This window comes from Urocitellus parryii, chromosome 12 (assembly GCF_045843805.1).
Source record: "Urocitellus parryii isolate mUroPar1 chromosome 12, mUroPar1.hap1, whole genome shotgun sequence".
Classification (NCBI taxonomy): Eukaryota; Metazoa; Chordata; class Mammalia; order Rodentia; family Sciuridae; genus Urocitellus; species Urocitellus parryii.
Genome location: NC_135542.1, coordinates 67,829,514 through 67,852,428, shown reverse-complemented (window position 1 = coordinate 67,852,428; position 22,915 = coordinate 67,829,514). Strand labels below are relative to the sequence as shown.

At 44.8% G+C, this 22,915-nt stretch overlaps 1 protein-coding gene across 1 annotated transcript in view; it reads right to left on the bottom strand.

Annotated features, from left to right (window-relative positions):
- Positions 1–22,915, bottom strand: part of Prkce (protein kinase C epsilon) — a 477,543-nt gene that overhangs the window by 179,198 nt on the left and 275,430 nt on the right. The window contains exons 3-5 of the mRNA XM_026385723.2: positions 6,414–6,573; positions 3,464–3,498; positions 2,110–2,195 (exon numbers count right to left, since the gene is read on the bottom strand). Of these exons, the coding sequence (XP_026241508.1) occupies positions 2,110–2,195; positions 3,464–3,498; positions 6,414–6,573 (281 nt within the window). The remainder of the gene's footprint in view (positions 1–2,109; positions 2,196–3,463; positions 3,499–6,413; positions 6,574–22,915) is intronic.

Genomic DNA, 22,915 nt, shown 5'->3' with positions numbered 1-22,915 from the left:
GTCAGTCTCCATGGGCAGCACCTGGCAGAGGGCACAGTCACTACCCTGGTGGGTTAGATACGCTGATGCTGAAGGACACTGGCCCCAGGAAGCATATAATGGTGGCAGGTGGCAGGTGCACCAGGACAGGCAGTTGACCCCACCAAGAGCCCTACTTCCTCAGTCCCTGGCAGTTTGGACACACACCAAATTTGGAGTCTCCAGTGCTCACTGGAGACTTTCAACCACTTCATCTATCAGGAAAGAGAGAAGGAAGAAGTAGGTCGCAGGTCAATTGGGTGCCATGCATTTCAAGTCACCATCTCCACCTGCATGACTCTTAGGGGCCTTTTCGCTCCATGGAAGCAAGGGAAAGCTTTAGAGCCTGCAGAGGTTCCTTGAGGATGAGACTTGATGGGCAGGACCTGATGGACAGTCCTGCCCTTGAGAACAGGACTCATGTGTCCTTTGCTTCTACGGACCTGGCACAATGCCTGCCATATAGGAAGTGCCCAATCAGTACCCAGTGGAATGTCTCCAGGAAGGAAGGAAGTCAGGCAGCAGGCAAGCCGTTTCCTTCTTTCATTTTCTTGAGAAAGCAATAAGAGCAACAATGCTCTTTGGTTTCTGACCATAGATCAGGAGTCAGGAAACCCAGGTGCTGGTGTGCTCCTTTAACCAAACCAAGAGACTCTCTGAAAACAACTGTAGCACTCAGGGCTCTGTCTACCCTTCAGGGCACAGAAGACTCAGTGTCAGCCTTGCCACCTGCTGCTTTCCAAAGATGGTATGGAAGCAAAATGAGATGCAAGGAAAGAAATGTCTTATATGCAAAGACATTATTTTTGTTTGATTGAATTATTTTTTTTAAGGGGGGGGGCTGGGGATTGAACTCAGGAGACTCAACCACTGAGCCATATCCCCAGCCCTTTTTTGTATTTCATTTAGAGACAGGGTCTCACTGTGTTACTCAGCATCTCTCTTTTGCTGAGGCTGGCTTTGAACTCTGGATCCTCCTTCCTCGGCCTCCTGAGATTTGGGGATTACAGGCATGTGCCCCTGTACCTGGCTTTGAATCATTTTAAAGAAGTAGGTATAAGGTCTTCATAATCACTCCTTTTGGAAGCCAAATTATAAGCCCACCTGAATCTAAACCCAGATGATTATAAATCTACTCAGGGTCTTTCTCTGACCCTGACTCCAGTGACCTATGATTATACAGTATATATTTCACCCTGAATTAAAAGCACACCTTTGAAATCAACTGTTCTGAACACAGATAATACCTGTGCTGCCCATAATCATACCTGTCACCTCCTTTGGAGGGCTCATTGTAAAATAATTCTTCCAATTGCTCATTTAGGGGACACCTGGCTCCCTGTTGACTGTTCATGCTTCCTTATCCCTAGCCACCTCCCTAAAGCCAGTCTAACACCAGTTTCAAAGATCAAGACACCAACATAGTGCAGAGGTCAAGGGCTCAAACTCTAGAACAGACCACATGGATTTGAACACAGCTCTTTCACATACTGGCTGTGTGACTTGTGACAAGTTAATTTGACCTCTCTGTGCTTTCTTGTCTCTCTGCTCTAAGATGCAGATGATAATAACACCTACGCCATTAAGGTTGTTGTGGGATTCAATAACATATGCCAAAGTACTTAAGGTCAGGGCAAGTGCCTAGTGAATGCTGGTTAGATTATCAGCCTGGTTATTTCTTCCTCCTAGTTGTTCCTTGGATGGTTCATTCCACTCTATTTCCCCATTCACCCACTTAAAGATAAGCTTCTTGCTCCTGAGTTGTCTGTCTCTGTTCATTACCCATATGGAGTCTTGGGTACCTACGTCACTTGGCCATGCCTGTGTTCCACTGAGATAATGAAATAAAGGAATTCACATTTTCCTTGTGCACTTCGGCTCTGGAGTCTGCCTGCTCTTGCATCAGACCAACTGGGAGCTGTGCTCACTCCACGGCATGTGCCCAGCACTGGAAGACTCTGGACAACTCCCTTCGTTTATGATCAACACAATGAAGGCAGCAGGATCTCAGAGAGATAAAGTTTTCTTGGGGACTGTATTGGAGGCAGCAAAGGGAAGAAAGCACAGAATTCCAATCTTCCAAATATTTACCTCGTCAGGTGTTTCCTGTCTCTTTAATCCAGCGCACTTGGTGATGATGAGCTCATGGCATCGCTTGTGGACGACGCAAGTGCAAACTGCAAACCAAAAAGAGATAGGAAGGCTGAGTGATGGCTGGAGAAGAAAGTCTTCATCCCAAGATGGAATCAGGGCTCCGGTGAGGGACAAGGAGAGCCATTGTCCTTCTGCCACCGAATCTTAATTTAATACTTAAAGCCCTTAATGCAGTTATTTCCAAAAAATTTTGCCACCAAAGCTATGAAGGTTTCTTAAATGCCCTGGAGAAGAATGAAGCAGTCATGTCCAGGGGACACTGGCAGTTTTTGTGAGTTTTGAGAGGACTGGGCAACTTTCTCGCTATGCATTGCTGAGGCTGGGGACCAGCTTCCTTCCCATCTCTCCTAGGGAGCCCTGTCCATTGAAGGTGTGTTGTCTCCCATGTTCCAAAGTCGTGGCAGGGTGGCTGATGTGAGAAGGGGAACTCTAGCAAGTGGAATAGAAGTTCTTAGACTTTTCTTTTTTAAAAAAAACTGGGTTGTGTTCTTACACCCCAAACTTTAAATGTTCCACTTGTCAAGAAGTAGGTCTAGCTTTGCCTGTAAGGTCATGGGCAACGGGTGGCTGGAGAGGTAAGTAATTCTCTGTTTGTACACAAAAGACACGGCAGCCTCCGACAGAACCCATTCGAGCTTCCCCTGATGGGGGAGACCCAAGCTGGGCAGTGCTGGGCTCCCTGTTCCCACCACACAGAAGCTTAGCACGACCACCCTGTGTTACCACGCTCCACGTGTGTACAACTTAACCTTACTTTTGTCGTCAATTAACTGGGAAAAAAAAATCTTCAATTCCTTCAAGTGAGCTTTAAAGTTTTAAGAGTTAACGATTCCACAGTAGACAAAAAAAAAGAGAATCGGCAAGAACCATTCAGAGATATTGACTCAAACAAGCAGGCGAGGGAGCTCCTTCAGGGAGAAAGAGAAGTGCTCGCTGATAGGACACACAGACCCAGAGCAGGACAAGTGGGGTTTCCGAAGAGCCTCTAATTGAAGGATCGTGTCTCACTGGGAAAGATCAAAGTGCTGCCTGCTACCGCTGACACAAAATTCTGGAGAATTGGGAGCTTGCTGGAAGCCTGGCGGGTGGGAGTTACCTGAAAGGCACCTCCCTTACTTGAAAGTGACCACTCAGGCACAAAGCTAGCAGGGTCCTGCTTCCTAGAGAGGAACGATCAGCATGCAAATGCTGCAGAGTCCCCATGTCATCTACCCGGCACACACCTCCCACAAGTGAGTCATCTGAACCCAACGAGGGCCTCCAAAGATTTAGTTTATCAAAGACCTCTTACCTTGACATTGGTATCCCTGCTTTCCTATGACACCCCTGCAAAGAAGAAGACAATCCTTTAAGAAAACACAATCTTACTAAAGGTCAAAAAATAAACACCTACAGCCAGCTGACTGTGGCCACCACCCCTGTTGTATTAAGTGCCACAGAGCCAGCTGAGCTGTGCAATGTCACTCCCCCTCTCAGGGAGCCTCAAAATGCCTGCTGCCAGGGGGCCCTGGAGGGGAGCCCAGCGCTTGCAGAAGGTGTCAGGTCTGTCAGCACTGGGGCTTGGATTCCTATACAGACAGCTGGGCCAGAGAGGGCAGCAGTGTTCTGGAAAGATACAAATGACCCTGCTCGCTCTGGACAGGCCTTGGACAGTTCAACACTGTCTTCTTCATGGATGAGATAAACATTCTCGCCTTGCAGTGCCAGGACTCACTCTCTGATGGTGGAGAAGGGCTGTGGCTGGCAGACATGCTCTTGAGCATCCCAGAGACTACCAAGGGTTACAGGCAGTCTGTGGTCACATCTAATGCTTCAATCTGTCGTTTGGGTGAAGGCTAACATTAGAGATCCCTTCCATGGCCAGAGGAGGGTCCCAGGGCAAGGTTGGAAGTCAACACAGAAATAGAACAATCAATCAAACAACCTAGTCTTATTCCTGTCCTCAGGTCAGGGAGCCTATTGCAGTTCCAGATCATCCCAGCAGGGGGAGCCAAAAGTCACTGGGGGCCACACCCCAGGAACCTGGGGCTATGATGTTCACCACAGGCTTAGGGGAGACCTGTGAGACTAACCACTTGATTCACGTCTAAAATACCAACAATGGAGCTCAGATGGTGAATGGGTGTGGGGAATGAGAAGTGTCACAGCTGGAAAGGCCTCTGCTTCTGTTTCCGGCAGGTTTCCCCTGAGCTGTGTCATCTCAGCTGTCCACAACCGCCTCAGTGGCTAGTTCTGTTAACTCCATGAGGGTAAGACAAGAGACACACCTCAGGAACCAGGAGGGCCCCAGAGCCCAATTCAAATCTCCTCTACTAGGAAACTCAACTTCCCTTGCTCTGTCCAGCCTGGATCCATAGGTGTCCTCCACGTCACTACCAGCTTTGAAGACGCTCAGAGAATTTTCCAGAAAGCCCGGTGGGATGTCATGAAAAGCATCAGCTTTAAAGTCAGGCCAACCTGAAATGGAACTGTGCCTCTGACACTCCCAGGAGGACATTGAAGACATTGGATAGTCTCTTCTCCATTTCTGAGTGCCAGCACTGTTAGCAGAGTTAATACCACACAGTTCATAGGATAATGGGGAAATTTAATTAAATATTCCCAGTGCCTAAAAATAGGACCTGGCATGTGTAGACGTTCATTAAAATTCCTCCTCCAAGCCCAAGACCAGTGTTCCATATCCTCCTTCGCCACTCAAAAGGCCCATGGCCTCCTGCTCTCTACCTATCAGAATCCTGAGTGTGAAGGGAGAAATGCCACCTCCCCAGGCAGCCTTCCCAGCCACTCGAAACACTGCTGCTGTGTTCTTGCTCCTTTTAGATCTCAGCATCCTGGGAGCCACCAGGTTAGAAAGTTACTGAAAATTGCTTTCTATCACAGAGATCAGCAACCAGGTATTTTTTCATTTAATTATGGAAAAATTCAAATATATATTAAAGTTGAGCAATGGATATAAGGGGCCCTCACATACCCATTGCCCAGCTCCAACTACCAATCCAGGGCTGCTCCACCTCATCTCGACCCTAGCCCTTCTCCCCTCTTCCAGGTAATTTTTTTTTATACAAATTCCAGACATCATAGCTAATTTGTAAATAGTTCAGCTTGTTCCTCTAAAAGTCATGCTTTTCCTAAAAATATAACCATATTATCAATTATAAAATTTAACTCCTTAAATATGTTATGATCCTAAGCATAGAGGCCCCAAGAACCAGTTTCTTCTTTCCATTCACTCTTCCCAGGCACCCACACACATTTAACCACTGGAACAGACTTCTGTGATCAGATAAAGACATAATGCTGCTTATTTTCTATTTTATTTCTTTCAATACACACAGTAGAATTTATTTTATCTGAAATTTATTATTTTTCAATTTCAGCGAGAGTTTGAAATCTCAGAGAGCCCTCTACAACCTATTTTATTAGAGGAAATTCTTGCTGTCATTATCAAATCCTTCAAGGGCCTGTCAGCTCTGCATGGTGATAAGATTCAAAGAAGGCAAGGCTCTTTCCTTATCGAGATCATCTTTTAAACTTTAAAATCAGGATACTGAAACGATGTCAAAATTACCCTTGGAACCACCCCCCAACATTTATATTGTTCATACATAGACTTTTATTCAAGAAATCTCTTCTTCATTTCAAATTAAAATGCAATGGTTTTGTGTGAAAAAAATCATTACCTCATTCATTATTAACTTTTATAATAAAATATCATCATTTGTTTATTATTAGCACTTTTTTGTATGTGGCTGGGGTACTGAGATAGAAAACAGGGCCTGATACATGTTAGGCAAGCACTCTACCACTGAGCTACATCCCCAGTCCTTTTAAATTTTAGATAGGGTCTCATTAAGTTGCCCAGGGTGGACTTGAACTTGCAATCCTCCTGCTTTAGGCTCCCCAGTAGCTGGGATTAAGGTTTACAGGTGGGTACCACGACTCCCACCTTTACATCAGCACTTTCAGTACCAGGGATTAAACCCAGGGGTGCTTAACTACTAAGCCACATTCCCAGTCCTTTTTTATATTTTATTTAGAGACAGGACCTCACTGAGTTGCTGAGGCTGGCTTTGAACTTGCAATCCTCCTGCCGCAGCCTCCTAGCCACTGGGATTGTAGGAATGCACCACTGCGCCTGGCTCATCAGCACTTTTTAAATGAAGTTTATGATCTCCCCCACCTTCCCACCTTATTGCCACAGTGAGGTCATATCTAGAGGATCCCAGGAGAGAGGGGCTTACCAGATGAAGTCTCTGCAGTGGGAGCAGTAGGTGGGCTGCCGAAGGTAGGTGGCCATGAACTTGTGGCCATTGACCTGGTGGACCCTGCGTCTGACGGCCCCTTGCCGCTTCCTTGGCCGCATACGCTCCCTGAACACACGCTCTTCATTGTCTTTAGGGGCTGGGGGAGGACAAGAGCAGAGAAGAAAACAGTGTGGGTTAGTGCATCTTAATACTGACCTCCTGCTGCAGCCCACCCCTAGATGAGGAGGCAGCCCTGGGTGGGAGGAAGTCTTTGAGCTTACTGAAGGATTTGGGGCTTTGAGGGGTCTCACTGCTCAGCTGGATGGAGTGAGCGTACCCCGACGGGTGGGAAGACCCAGAACACACATCTTCCCACTGTGTCCACCTGTGTCTTCAAGAGTCCATCCCAAACCAAATTCAGTTTTCAGGAAAGTGCCCAATTCCTGCACATACCAGCTGCATGTTTCAAGGGCCTGAGGTTAAAATGCTCAATGTTCAAATCTTAGCTCAACTTCTGAACTGTGTGACCTTGGACAGATTTTGTTTCCTCATCCAGAGCCTCTGTGGGCATCTCCCTCAATAAATCAGGACTACAGAGCTGATCACAGTGGGCGGTGGGCTGGGAGGAGTCAGCGGTGTGAATTCTCACTCACCTAATTGACTAGCCTGAGCAGTAGCTGTCTAAACAATCTGCCGCCTTCCTTTTCCCTTCTACTCAGACTAGATCAAGTAATCCCTTTTTTTTCCAAGATCAAAGGAGAAGGAAATATAACACTATGAAAGCAGATGCCTTCATAGTCTCGAGACCCATCACCCCACTGAAGATTCTTCCCTCACCTTGGTTACTCCAAGCCTAAGGATGCTTTGCAAGAGGAGTAACATGTGGCAACAAAAGTAATAATGATGATTGTTAGAAACTCCTTGTGTTGCCCCCAAATTCATATGTTGAAGCCTTAATCCCCAGTGTGATGGTATTTGGAAATTGGCCCTTGGGTAATTAGGGTTAGATGAAGTCATTGGGGTGGGATCCTCCCAAGGTGGGATAAGTATCCAAGAGGGAGAAACCAAGTGAGTTGCTCTCTGCCACATGAGCCTGCAGTGAGACAGAGCAATCTACAAAACAGGAAGAGGGGCCTCACTGGACCTCATCTCAGGCTTCCAGCCTCTAGAACTGGGAGAAATAAATGTTTTAGGCTGAGCTAAGGCAGTGGAGATGGCCAAGAGGCCAGTAGGCTTCCTCTGGCAGGTGCTGTGCTAAGTGCTAAGTGTCCTCATACCATCTCCATGTTACAGGAGTGCCCACTGAGGAGGAGGGAGGGACTGTCCACTCCAGTTAGCATGAGAAGGAAATAGAAGAAAGTAGACCAGAGTCCACGGCTGGTGAAAACACCTCTCTATCACATTCCTCTGAACCCAGAAGCACCCTGGGCCCTGCCACCCACAGGCTGGGAAGGAAGCAGCCACCATAATGTGATGGGAGAAGACACCGGGTTCCTCAGCCTGAACAGCTCTACTGGGCCCCAGAATCCACCACCAGAAGCAGATCTCTATAGCATTTCAAAACACAGCTTCTGCTATCCCACGGTGTGGGGATTTATTTCTGGGCTCTCCTATTCTGTTTCCTCAGTTCATATGTCTGTTTTTAATTATTGATAATATTAATTATTAATGATAATATTATTATCATCATCACTATTATTTTATTATTGATAATATTAATTATTAATTAATTATTAATAATATTGATAATACTTTATGCCAGTCAATTATTGTTTTCATTACTGAAGTTTTGTAATAATTTCAAAAACCGGGAAGTGTGATACCTCTTGCTTTGTTCTTCTTGCTCAGAATTTCTATGGCTACCCAATCTTTAGGGGTTCTGTATTAATTTTAAGACTCATTTATTTGTTTCTGAAAGAAAAATGGCTTTGAGATTCAGATAGGAATCACACTTGATTTGTAGATCACTTTGGGAAATATGGGCAATATCAACAATATATTAATATTGACTCTTTTATTTATTTATTTATTTTTAAAATACATTTATTTTAATTATTTATTTTTATGTGGTGCTGAGGATCGAACCCAGGGCCTCACCCATGCTAGGCAAGCGCTCTATCACTGAGCCACAACCCCAGCCCCAATATTGACTCTTTTAAACCATGAAGAGTTGATTGATCTTCAACAGGGATGCCAAGAATTTACAATGGAGAAAGGATAATCTCTTCAATTAATGGTGCTGGACAAAAATGGACATCCACTTGCAAAAAATGTGAATGTGGACACCTCCCACACCATACTCAAACATCAGCTCAAAATGGATCAAAAACTTAAAGACCCCAAATCATAAGGCTCAGAGAAACATGGGAAATGCTTGTTGGCATTGGTCTTGGCAATGATTTATTGGATATAACACCAAAAAGCTAAGAAAAGCAAAATCAGACAAATAAAAATCAAATGCAGTGCCTATTGTAAGAGTAATATATCATGTGTGAGTGAATAAGTATGCAAATATACATTTGCACGTGTGAACAATATATTATATATTACGTATATATAATATACATAATATACGTATATTATATATACATAATGTACACAATACCATATACTGATTGATAATATAGCATATATTACACTTAATATATATGACATATAGTTTGCTGAACTATCCAAGACATAGTGACACTTCACCCCTAAATACTTCAACCTTTACCTCCCAAGAACAAAGACATTCTCCTACATAAGCACAATATCAAAATAAAGAAAACTCTAATATGACATATCTAGTATGTAGTTTATATTTAAGTTTCCCCAATTGTTCCCAAAATATCCTTCACAGTTTTTTTTTTTTCTTTTCTTTTCATCCAAGAGCTCATTGGAGGTCTTGCCTTACACTTGGCTGCCAGATCTCTTTTGTCTCCTTAGTCTGGAACAATTTCTTTTCTTTCTTTCTATGATACATTCATGGTGTGTCCAGGGTATTGTGTTACAGAATGTTGCACAACATGAACTTGTTTGATTGTTTCTTCCCAATTCGTTTCAGAGTAAACGGAAAGAATACCACACAGGTCTACGTATCAGCAAATCCAAATGTATCCCTCAGGATCGACAAGTCCAAATGTATCCCTCAGGATCCATACAGATAACCATATCAATGACATGAACATGAAATGAATGGAAGGAGAAATGTAAAATATTCACTCATCAGGAATTTTAAAAATGCAAAGCAGAACAGCTTTGACATTAAGGCGGATGTAACATTTAATACCTAATAAAGAAACACATTTGTTTAAAAATGATATTTTCCGCTATTGGCAAGCTACCAGGAAACTCATTTATTCTTTCACTGCTGGAGGCAATGCCAGTTGACATACATTTTCAGAAAACAATATCACAGTACATAGCCAACAGTACAAAGAGATTCACCTCCTTTGATCTGAAAATTCCTTAGGAATTAACTCTAATAATTAAATAGAAACTAAAAGCTGTATATTCATAACTTATAGACATTCCCCACTGCATAGCTATATTAACCAGCAAATAGAAATTTAAAAAAAATGCTGGGCAGGGTAGCACCTGCCTGTAAACCCAGTGACTCAAGAGACTGAGGTGGGAGGACGGCAAGTTCACGGCCAGCCCCAGCAACTTGGCAAGATCCTGGGAAACTTAGTGAGACCCTGTCTCAAAATGAAAAAATAAAAACTGCCGGAAATATAGTGGTAAAGTGCCCCTGGGTTCAATCCCCAGTATCAAATAGATAAATAAATAGAAAGAAATTTTTAAAAACTGGGAAAGTGGGCCAGGCAAAGTCGTATACGCCTATAATCCCAGAAGCTCAAGAGGCTGAGGCAGGAGGATGGAAAGTTCTCACCTCAGTGAGATCCTGTCTCTAAATAAAATACAAAATAGGGCTGGGGTGTGGCTCAGTGGTCAAGCACCCCAGAGTTCAGTCCCCGGTACCTCCCCCGCCCAAAAAAATTCAGAGAGTGGTCTAATGACATAATCATATTACACTTACATCGAGTTTAAGATTAAGAGAAGACCAGAGAAACTTGGGGGAAATATGGTACAAAACCGTGAAAGCAGAACGAACAATAACCCAATCCCAAATGATACATCTATGGGTCGAAGCTAATATTTAAAAAAAAAAAAATTAAGCCATACTAGGATGATGGGATTATGTATTTTCATAGTTTTAAGAATGTTCTCCAGGGCTCTCCAGTGATGTTTTAAAGCTTTCTCTCCATCTGAAGTCGCAGGCAATGCTGCGGGGGACTCTCCGGCATGAAGAGGCGTGGAGGGCACCAGAGGTTGCCATGGAGAACAGGACAGATGACAAACATCATCAGCTCTCCAACTGCCCGTGGATCTGAACCGAGTGAACAGCCAGGCCCAAGGGGCAGCCAGAGTGTCCAGACCTGTCCCCTACACCTCTGACTCCCTCCGGATGGAGGGTGCTCCTGGCTGTCACTGGAGGCACTCAGCCATGCACAGCCGGGGTGACTGTCCCTTTGCCTCAGCCTTTGAGGCAGAATCAAGTTTGGCCGACCTCCCAGAAGACCCATCCAGCTCTTCACAGGTCCCCTACTGGACTGCTGCCTCTGTCACACAGCAGAAGGGATAAGCCACATGGGGGAGAGACCGACACCAAGCTGGATTTCTTTGGTGAAACTTTCTGTGGAAAGGAAAATCCTGGCTGGTCAGGTGTGATGACGAGAAGGCACCAGAGGCACAAAGCTGAGCAGCCATGTCCCCTGAAGCGGCCAGGCCCCCCACCCTCAGCAACATTCCTGGCATGTCTTCTACTGCCTTCAAAGAGTCTATAAATTTCAACCTCCCAGGAGCTTTTACACCAATGAATATTTAACAGCCCCTGTTGCAGAAGAATCTACGACAGGTTTCAGGCAGGTGGCAGGAAAAGCAAAAAGAGATCTGCAGCATGCAGTTGTCCTTCTGTTGATCTAACTCACCTGCTCCCTTCTCCTTGGTGGGCAGACTTCTGAGCTAGATCAGAGGGACATCCTGAAGACAGAGAGGTGGCCCCTGGCTCCAAACTCTACACCACATTGTTCTCTGGCCGATCTGGTCATTGAAGGTTTCCCTGGTCCCCTGTGGCCTCCCTTATGAGCCACATCTCTTCCTGCACTGAAAGGGAGCCCGGAGAACCAAACGCAGCTCTCACATAAGGTCACAGACATCTGTTTCAGTTTGTGTTTTTGTTGCTGTGACCAAAATACCCCAAAAGAACAACTTAGAGGAGAAAGGGTTATCTGGGGTCATGGTTTCTGAGGTCTCAGTCCATAGGGGCCCACTCCATTGCTCTGGGCACAAGGTGAGGCCCATGTCATGGGGGAAGGGCCCAGTGAGGTGGGAAGGGGCCACAGGGAAGATGCATCCTTCCCAGACACACCCCCAAGGACCCACCTCCTCCAGCCACGTCCCACCTGCCTGCAGTCGCCACCCAGCCCATTCAAACTCAAAAGGCTCTCTCTCACAATCCGGTCACTTTACCTCTCAGTATTCCTGCATCAACACAGGATCCTGATCTGGGGCGGGGGGGAGTGGGGGTACCTCATATCTAAATCATATCAATATCCATGACCTTGGCCTTCTCAGGATCCCTTTCAGTTTAGGAAAATCTAGCAGGAATTTCTAAGTCTCAGGCTTGAGAACCCTTGGAGGCCACACTTCCTTCTAAGGTACCTGTGGCAAGGATAAACTAACCTAAGTGTTAACTCGACTCAGACCAGACTCACCAATAGGCACGGCTGGCCATCGACTCTCCATGTTCAGGGTCTTGCACAAGGAGGCACGCTGTGAGACCTCTTTTCCCTGAGCTCCTTCTTTTCGCCTCTCTTGATGTCCTTGAACAAGTCATTTACTCTTGGGGGCCTCTGTTTCCTTAACTATCAAGATGAGGACCTGAGGCTCTGCTCAAACCCCAAGCTGGTAGTGGCAGCCTTGAGCCACATCAGAGCCTGACCACTGGGGAGTTTAATCTTGGCTCTCAAGAATTCCCTGGTTTGACTTTATGGATTTATTGGTTAAAAATGCAAGGACGGAAAGCAAAACAAGACAGGGTACTGAAAATCAAAGCAGCAGGGCCTTTTATTTATTTATTTTCCCTGAAGAAAATAGGCTATAATATTTTCAAGTGAAACAAATGCTTCATGACAGTGAGTTTTCAATATTAAGTAAACATTTATGTGATGCCAAAGAGTCCATCCTACATGTTGTGCTCTCACAATACACTGGGAAAAAAAAATCACGTTCAAAACAGGAAAGAGGAAATGGCAAGTAATTCCTTCAGAGAGATGGTTCTAGGTTGTCTGTATCTTCCCGGACTCACACAATGAGCCTCAGAAGCGTCTGAGCACCGAGGCCTGGGATTGTCTGCATGTTTGATTCAGTGTGTAATCTAATCAGAGGAGCATGGGTGGCATTTCAAGATTAGCATCTCAAATTTAATATAAACTGTTTTCTTCTGGCTCTTCTTCCCTTTCTGAATGACCTTTGCTGTATTCATGCCAGAGCTTATATTCTGTCCAGTTATGACAATAAAACCATGGCTAGCTTGTGCTCTATAGGAAAGAAATAAAACACTTCAAGACACTGCATATCCACAGGGCAGGACCAACAGCACAGGTGTGAACTGAGTAACAGGTGTCAATGGTTTGAAAAACAGGGCAGGCAAACCCTGGTCCTGCTGGCCTATGCTTTCTGGTGCCAAGGACACTGTGGTGAGCAGGAAGCCCTGAAGAGAGGAATTTCACTCGAGGGGGAAGTTTACTGGCTCCCAGTCCAGATCCATTCGCTCCTTCATCCCCTCCCTTCTCTGTTCTGTCATGTGATGGAGTCACAGTGGAGCTTCTGGTACCCAAGGCAAGTCACAACCTCAGGAGGAAACCACGGAGCAAAACACCCTTCAGGCAGATCTGCTAAAAGTTCAAAGAGGGCTCCCAGCAGCCACTCAGGACACCAGCCAAGGGAGAGGCCCCAAGTCCCCGCAGTGTCAGTGATGTTCAGGATGAATCACAGGAAACCGAGCCTTCGCTGAACTCTCAGGCACCTGAGTACTTTGTGACATGGGGTCAGGTCCTGCTGTTGTTCATGTTTTAGAATGCAATATTTACATGTGCCTGGCTTCGCTGGGTATGTCTGTCCCCAGTGGTTAGCTGGTGGTTGTGGGGAGGGGGGTACTATCAACGCCAAGCCAAGCCCAGTTTGACATCTCCCTTCCCCCTCAAATAAACAGCAAGCTTTTTGCACGGCAGCTTTAAAGGTTATGGGGTTATTTACTGAGAGGTCCACGCCCTTCCAGTGCTGTTTATATCAGCCATTCCCATCTCCCACACGAGGCAGCAGAGTTCAAGGAAGATGGACACAGTGCGCTGACAATCACAGCCTCTCATGCCCAGGTGACCCTAGATACCCCACTGTGGGCCCTAGAGAGCTGCTCAAGATTAGGCACCTATATGACTTTCCAAAATACCACAATGTACTAGGTTTGGTTTTTTCCCCCCGCTCCAAACCGCTTCTTTGCCAAGGAAGTGTGGATCTCTCATTAATTTTAAAATTAAAGAAGAAAAATCATGACCTCTCCCAAAGAAATCTGGAGTCCTGGGCAGGGTTCCCATGAAGCTGACCAGGTGGATATTTCTTACTAGACGATCTAGGCAGGAAAGAGAGTTTCAGAGAGCTCGAAGATAAAAAGAAGAACATAAAAGGCAAAGGAAGACTGGTAAGACAAAGGAGATGGAGAAAGAGAAATAATAAAAGTGTCAGGAAGTGCAGGCGATGGTTAAGTCACTGGGCCCAGCTGTTAAGTGGTTAAATGACCCCATAACTTTCCCAGAAAGCAGGTGGGTTTGCTTCAGGTAAGATACTCTACTTTCCCTGGTCCTTCAAGTTCCTACTGACCAAGATGTGAGCCTGCTATCCTTCTACCCTCCACCCAAGTGCCCCTCATCCTGGGGAGATGGACCTTCCTTAGCTCACACAGTGAACCACCCCAAGACCCTACAGAAACAGCGATAGTGGCCAGAGTGCTTGTGGAACTTGTCGACCTCAGGGCAGGAATGAAGAAATCTATTCTCTTCTCACAGCTCACTCTCCTCTTCAATCCTGAAGCTGCAAAGGTTGACGTGACTACTTCAAGGGTTTTTTTGTTTATTCGTTCGTTTTTTAAATAAATGTCATTCTTTTGTCCCTACAGCAAAGCCCAGATCAAATCTTATTATCAGAAAACTAGAATGGAGAGCTTAAAAGTGTGTGTGTGTGTCTCTGTGTGTGGGTTTGTATGTGTGTGTGTGTTAAGACAGGAGAGAGAAAACAAAGTCACCATGTTCTGTATTTTGTTCTTTCACCAGCTTCCTGAGAAAGCAAGATGGTGGTGTTCAGGAAGGCGTCCAGCTTCGTCCTGGAGCTGCCTGGACTCTCTGGCTAGCGGCCCAACCCAGATGATCTGCTGAAAGGAGGTTCTTCCTGCACCTGTCCAACACACAAGAGCAGAGCAATCCTCCTCCTCCTCTCCTGGGGCTTTTTAAAAAGCTCAATCACCCCACCCTCCAATTTGCAGCTCAAGAGAACAACTCCAGTTGATTTCTGGGTGAGAAGTACCTAAAACTTGACATGTCCTTAAGCAGAAGAACTTCAGGATGATTCTTAGCCTCTCACTTGCTGGTCACCATTCAAAATGGCTCTGGCACTTGGGAAAAAACTTGGCACACACAATCTAGCAACCCTACTCCTACGGATTTATTCGAATGAAGTAAAAACTTACATTCACACAAAAGCCTATATGCAAATATTCCTAGCAGCTTTCTTTATAATCACCAAAAAAACTGAAAACAATCCAAAGTTCCCTCAACTGGGGGAAGGATAAACCCACAAACTGGTGCACATTCATACAGTGAAACTGTACTCAGCAACAAAAAGGAACAAATTATGAATAAAGGCAACTCGGATAAATCCCAAAGCATGATGTTGGCTAGGGCAGGGAAAAGCCTACATAGACTGTATATGCCACTTAAATGACATTCTGAAAAAGGCAAAGTTATAGGCATTGAAAAGAGATCCATGGTCACCAGGAGCTGAAGATGAACAAAGGGTTTGTCTATGAAAGGGAAAAGATAAAGGGAGAATTTGGGGATCATGAAACCAGTCCACATTTTAATTATGCTAGGGGTTACATGGCTGCATGCATTTGTCAAAACTTGCAGAACTGTATGCTAAAAAAAAAAAAACACACAGTGAATTTTACTGTATGTAAATAAAATCTTATTTAAAAAAATGGAGAAAAATAATGCAGGGAGGACCCACTGTATCTTCAGTCCCATGCCAGGAACTATACAGATTGGAAGAATGGCCCTGAGGATAGTTTAGAATGCACAGCAACTGAAAGATTTAAATTAACTTGCCACTGAGGACTCCACCAAGCAGAGGGCACTGTCACCATGAGTTCAGAGAAAACTGCTGTGTCTGGTATAATGTCACTGGGCTCGGCCATCTGGCAGGCTTTTCATTCTTCCTTTCTGGGGCACCCACCACCCCACCCAGGTGAGTCTCCTGACTTTGCATCCAGAAGTCACACTCAATCTTCCTGAGATTCCACTGGCACCAATCTTCCTTGTTTCTGTACATGGGTCTTTCTTCCACCTCCTAATTAAAATCTTTCCCATCCTTTACTAACTCACTCCCCCATGAAAAACTTCCTTATCAGAACAATCCACAGAGATCTCCTCTTCTTTGAACCACCATAGCACTCAGAGTCGTTAACATTCAACTCGTTGCTCATCCATTAAACATTTAATCATGCACTTCCTCAAGTGCGCCCTGTAGCGTTCCTTGGCTTCCTCCACTAGACTGCCAGTCACTTTAAGAAGCCGTCAAGATTCCTTTTGCAATCCTCTTCCCTCCTCACCCCAAAACCCTCATTGCTAGCTCTAATCATTATTAATTGAGTGAAACACCAAAGTATTGACAATAATATGTAAGGAAAGCAATGTGGTATTAAAGCATATTGTGATTCATCTTCTTACAGCTCAAAATAACTAAGTATTTTTTTCCATAAATACAATGTGATTAAAATGTCTTTTCACAAAATAAAAGCCATCCCCAGTTCTCACAATTTAACAATCCACCGAGGACCACAATAGCACAGTAAGTACATATGCTTCTTGACGTGTAATTGTTTCCAACCTAAGAGTTCTTTCATGTTACAGCACATTGCAAGAAGGGTTCCCACTCTCTCCTTTTCAAAAATACTAATCAAACCAATTTTGTATATTTCTTTTAGAAATCCAAGCATCTTGAGTGAATATGCACTCTCTGTGGATGTTTCCTGTTTTCACATATGCTTAAGTCAAATCATTCAATTTCATTAGTCTTTTAATCTTGCAGAACAGAGTTGCAAGAAGAACGTCATGCTGGGTTAAGGTCAGCATATTTGGAGTCTCATGTTATATCTCATTAGGTGTTCTTTGGTCATCTGATAACCGTAAAGGACAAATGGACAATGCAATGTTGATAAAGAATTATTTGATGGTGAGGATATTTCTTTTTTTCAGAAATTTTCTAAATGGCATATAAAGTCATTTGCCTCAGCATTGAGATTTCAGTGATCAGGAAACCATTAGTCCTCACCTGGTTTGGATGTACCAGTCCTTTGTAATGTCATGGAGACATGGTGAATTTATTTGAAGATGGTTTTCTTCTCTGCTCGGAACCACTGGAACCGCATGAACACCCTGTGCCACCAAAGCTCCCTTCATTATGGGAGAGGAGCACAGAAAAGGCATGGAAAGGTGAGATCGCTGTCCAAACTGGTAACTCCACCAAAGGCCAGGACTTTCTAGCTATAACCTAAACGTGTGAGTTGGGTATATCCCCAAGGAGACAAAGTAAACTGGGCGTGCAAGTGCGACTATAGCAGCGAGTAAGACAAACCCGAAGGAGTAGGCCTGTGGGTTTTCAGACTTGCTCGTGCATTCAGATCTCCTGGAGTCTTATTAAGGCAGAACTCTGGGTCCCCACTCAGAGTTTCAATTCATCAGGTCCACATCAGGGCCTGAGAACTTATATTCTAAGACTCTCAGGAGATGCGGACAGGCCTGAAACCAAGGGAATACACTCTAAGAACCACTGCCCTGTCTTGCCTGCAGTCCCGTGGGTCACCAGAATTGCTGGAGATGTCTGTGCTGAGATGGGAAATGCCCCGGGTCACTCTTCTGTGCTCCAGACTTGCCAGCGGTTGAGGCAGCTCAGGGTGACGGGAGAGAGGGGCTTCTGAGGCACTAAGATGTCTCCAGTGGGGTAGATGGGGAGTCTCAGAGGTCAGCTTCTTACCTCCTGCTACGGGGTGAGCAGGGGAAGCAGCTCTTGTGCGCAGGTGACCCATACAGCAACCGAGCAAATGGCTGAGTGAAGGTCGAATGTACAAAAGGGGAAACAGAGTCCCTGATTAGGAGGGCACCCCGGTGCCCCTGAAAATGCAGCCAAGTCTCATGAGGGGCTGAAGGAGGGCACTTTGCCCTAAGAGGGAGAGGCAGAAGGTCTGGATACCTGCCCTGTCCCCTGCCTAGCAGCACAGCTCTCCTTTGGTCATCTATGCTCTCCCACATGGAAAACTGAGAAGCTCCGGTTTTATGATCAGCTTCTTCCTCTTTCCTTCCAGTGAGACACATTGGAGACTTTCTCCCTATAAAACAGTGGCCACCTTAAATACATTGTTCCTGTCTTCAGAGAGGACAGTCCCATTTCAATGCTCTGGGAACAGTTCTTGGTCCTCACACGGGGAAGTTCTAAAACTTCCCAGGTGATTTTAACCCAAAAAATAACATTGAGAACCATGGGTAGACCAGATCTGGGTTTCTTGGTCCCAAAGTCCACATTGTTCTTCTCACATTTCCTGCCCTTGAACGGGGAATGAGGGCATTTTTTCATAGGAAGGACATTTAAGAGAGCTATAGAAAATGGTGTTTAAATGTGAATTTTTAAATCTAATAGGCAAGAGCACTAGGTATGATTGCAGGGGCAAGGCAGAGCCACTCCCATGCATTAGGAAAATAGCTTCTCCAAGTTTGCCCACACCAACTAGCAAATTAGATTCAGCAGGTACCAAAATAACGAGAAGGAATATTGCAGGACACTGGCTCCCCACCCTGGATGCATAATACACTCCCCTGGAGAACTCTGAGATAAACTTGTGGGTGGGGGGCGCCACAAGCCAGCCGAGGCTCAAGCTCTAGGAGTGGAGCCAGGCATTGAGGACTTTACTGTGTAGTCAGTGTTGGGGAGGAACTGATAGAAAGTGGGTAGTGGCGCCAACCAAAATCAGAAGAGGTATCGCACGCAGTGACTCACGCCTGTAATCCCAGCAGCTCTGGAGGCTGAGGCAGGAGGATAGGAGGACCGAGAGTTCTGAGCCAGCCTCAGCAATTTAGCAAGGTCCTAAAGCAATCTGGCGAGAGATCAGCTTCCTACATCCTGCTCCTGGGTGAGCAGGGGAAGCAGTTCTCTAAATAAAAATATTTTTTAAAGGGCTGGGGATGTGACTCACTGGTTAAGCACCACTGGGTTCAATCCCTGGTACTAAAAATGAAAACAAACAAAAAAAAAAATCAGAAGAGACATTGAGGGACACAGCAATGAGGGCCTCAGCAGCTGCCAGTGACATCGAACAAGTGTTTTGGTCTATGTCACTTTTGGAGGTGGGGGGACTACTCTGTCAGAGATCCTACAAGGCCTTCTAGGAGGAGAGGGATTGGGTGAGAAACAGGGGAAGAAGGAAGCATACTCTGTCTAAATTGAGAAGGGCTCTCACTAGGAGTCCCATGATGGACTTGGCTCTGACACTGCTCAGGTACGTGAACCCTGGGTCGGTCATCTCTTGTGCCTTGGCCTCATCCTCCCAGAGATAAAACTGCATAGGATGAGTCTGTGTCTTCAAGTCCCCTTTGGTGCAAAGATCCTCCAGGTGTATCCCATCAAAATCACTAGTGTGTTAAATGTGCATCTGCCTAGACCAGATGGCAGTGGGGAGGGGGCCCCAGAGCCCGCTACCTGTCAAGTCATCTCATGCAAATGCTGAAGTTTTGAAAATAACTGGTCTGGGCTCAGCGCAGAAGTACCATCACTTGAGAATTTCATCATGTCAAACACTGCTCAGTAATGTCACGAAGGCGCCTGGCCTGACCTTCCTGCCTGCTCACTGCGCTGTCAGGGTGAGCCCAGCCTGCCATGGAAAGAACATCCTCCCAAGGGAACCCACAGTCCTGTTTGGCTGGCTGTGTTTTGTCCCGATGTTTTATAAGCTCTTGGAAAACAGGACCTGGCTGTCTCATGTGGGATCTTGGTGTTGTGTGGCACAACACGACTTCAACAAAGCACTTTCAGTCTTCTTTTCCTTTAAAAAAAAAAAAAAGCGTGTGGAAAACTGTACATCAATGTACTTTCCATCCATCAAACCTAATATTTGATGTACATTAAATGCTATATAGGGGTACCCTGTGGAGAGTGCTTTTGAAGAGTGACTAAATGTTTTAGTAATGCTAATAATTACACCTTAATTCAGCTATTGGGTAAATCTAAATTTTAACATAGCAATTTCAGCGTAAAATAGAGGTTGCTTTATGCTCCTTTAATTTGAACTTTTACCAATAGTGCCTGGGGTATTTTCTAATAAATTTGCTTGAGTTCATGCTCCTTTAGAATGTATACTTTGAGAAAAAGGAGGGGTGAGTTGAATCAATGAGAAAAAGAGAGAGAAAGGGAGAGAGAGAGAGAGAGAGAGAGAGAGAGAGAGAGAGAGAGAGAGAGCGAGCGAGCTACACAACATAATGACTTACAGTAAGGCCCAAGAGGAGCATGGTACAATGGAATGAGCATGATCGTTATGAGCTGGGGACCTGGGTTCCTAGTCCGGTGCCTTGGTTAAGTTCCTTGCATTCTCTGGGATTCAGTTTATCTGTGTGAAGATATGGAAATGTCCAACTAAGTGATTTCTATCCTTTTCAGTTCTGATATTCTAGGATTTGAGGGTTCTGTGGACAGCCTACATCAGCTGAGACTGGCCAGTTTTACAGTCCTAGAACTGCTCTGATAGCACTTTTAATCAGGTTGGCACAAACTCAGAGGGTGCACTGTGGGAAAGCCAAATTCACTGTGCCTGATTGTATAGGTTGTGCACTGCACAAAAGCCCTCAGCCTTTGCTACACTTGCCTCCTGCATAGGGCTGCACTGGCTCTATTGGGATCCCAATTTTGTTTGGTGCTGCATGGTCTAGCCTGGCTCGAGCAAGAGCGGACATTTAAACTTAAAAGCAGTGGAGCTCGAATTTTGTGGTTAACATCTAAGTGTGGCCCTAGGTCAAAAGGCCTCCCTTCTGGGCTGGGAGGGGCCCTGGCTCAGGTGTTGAGGCCACGGATACAGAATATCCCCTAGTTTCAATGAAGACATAAGGATTAAGCGGCAGTTACAGAAGCCCAAAGGTTTGCAAGGCAGAGGCCACATCTGAGATGCCCATGAAGTCTCTGTGAAGCTGCTTCCTAGGTGACCAGGTTCCTGTCCATGGCCTGAGGTTAAAGCTTGTCTAGAGCAGTGGTTCACAGTCCTGGTCATTATTCACCTGGGAAGCTGGTATAGCCACAGACTCCAGGGCCACTCCACTCAGCTCCCCAGGAAACCCGCTGCAGCCAGCACAGCAGGCAACATCACAGGGTGTGAAGAACACTGGTTTAAAGTGCAGGTCTGGGCACTGGGTTTTATGCCATGGGAAGGTTCAGAGTGCGATTCACAATCATGACCACAATAGACAACACCAGAGGACATGCAAGGACACCACTAGGGGCTTTCTTGTCTTGGTGACCAAGTAAATATGGCCCTAAGCAGAAACCCCCGGTGCCACCAAGTGTGCCAATAGAGGAGTTGAGCCCAGTAGCTCAAGGACATCTAATGAGAGGATCCAGGATCGCAAGGGACTCAAGAAATGCCAATCCTTGAATTTGCCCACCAAGCACTGCGCCTGGTCCTTGCACATGTCTCAAGTTGAGCCAACAGGACAAGCATAACCAAGAGACCCTGGGCAGACATAGGGCTGAGCTGCACCCCACCCCGGCCATACCATCTGTCTCTTTCTGTGAAACTGAAGTTGTCTTTTTCTCTATGTCTCATTGCACATTTGGCCTGCGACTTCATCAGACCAGGGATCCGGTAATCCCTGGGGAAACTGGGGCAGAGTCAAGAATAAACCCTGGTAATGACCTTGACAGCTATTTTCTCCTCACTCAGCCAGAGTTCCTCATGCAAATAAGCTGTGACATCTTTATCAGCTATCTTCAAAATTAGAATGTGAGAAGCAGGAATAAATTAGCTCTCAGTGAATGTAACTGAAAGTCTGCCAGGATATTTCAAGATAAAGCTCTTCATAATAAAACATGAAAATCAAACACACTTGTCTAAAGATCAAAGATTGGCCCATGTCCATTACAGGGTGATAAATTATCTGATGTGTAAAGCAGTGACCTGTTTTTAATCCTGCTTTTAAAACTAAGCATTAGTTTTTCATAAATGTATTGATTTCATTAAGGAAAAGAATAATAACTTTGCTGAAGACTTCTCCAGCCTTTGGTCAAAATTTCACTTTGCGGAAAACTTTTTAGTTAGGTTTCCCAAGATACCAATTAGGAGCATATTTTCTAAGGATTTATTTTAGGCAAGGGTTTTGTTTCATAAGGAAGAAGTTCAAAACGTGAATAAATCTAACCATTTGAAAAAAAAATCAGTAATTCAAATATGAATACTGTACTTTAAATCCCAGTAGGTTTCTTATGGAATTTAAAAAACTAATCCTCAAATGCCTGGAAGAAAAATAGCAAAAAGTGTGGATAAAGCAGAATAAATAATGGGAGGCTCCTCCAATACCAAAATTTATTTTATAGTTAAAACAATTAAAATAGTGTAAATTGACTCAGAGGCACAAACAGACAATAAAAAAAAAAAAAAAGTAAACCAGAAACAAGAGAAAGTTCAATGGGAAAACATGGAACCATCCTAGGTTCACCGGTTGTCAAATTGGGTGGGGCAGGGGACAGAATTAGACACAAGCATAAGAAGCAAAACACCAAAACTTTTATTTTAAAAATAATAAAATATTAACATGTCATTTAGAGGATATATTAAACAGAATGCAAAAAAATACAAGTCAAATATAATCATACTAAAATATAAATTTTTTTGCCCAGAAGATACAACAAATTATAATGACAGGCCACAAACACTGAGAAAAGACATTTGCAACAGATGACAAATTCGGACTTATTTATTCAATGTATATCAAAAGGTCCTACCTTCAATAAGAAAAAGACTAAGACTTATGACTAAGGAGAAAAATAAGCAAAGAACAGGAACATTTTCTTCTGGGGGACAGAGAATTGCAAGGAATCCTAAAAGGACCTCAACCTCATAAGTAACCGGAAAAACACAAATTGAAACAATA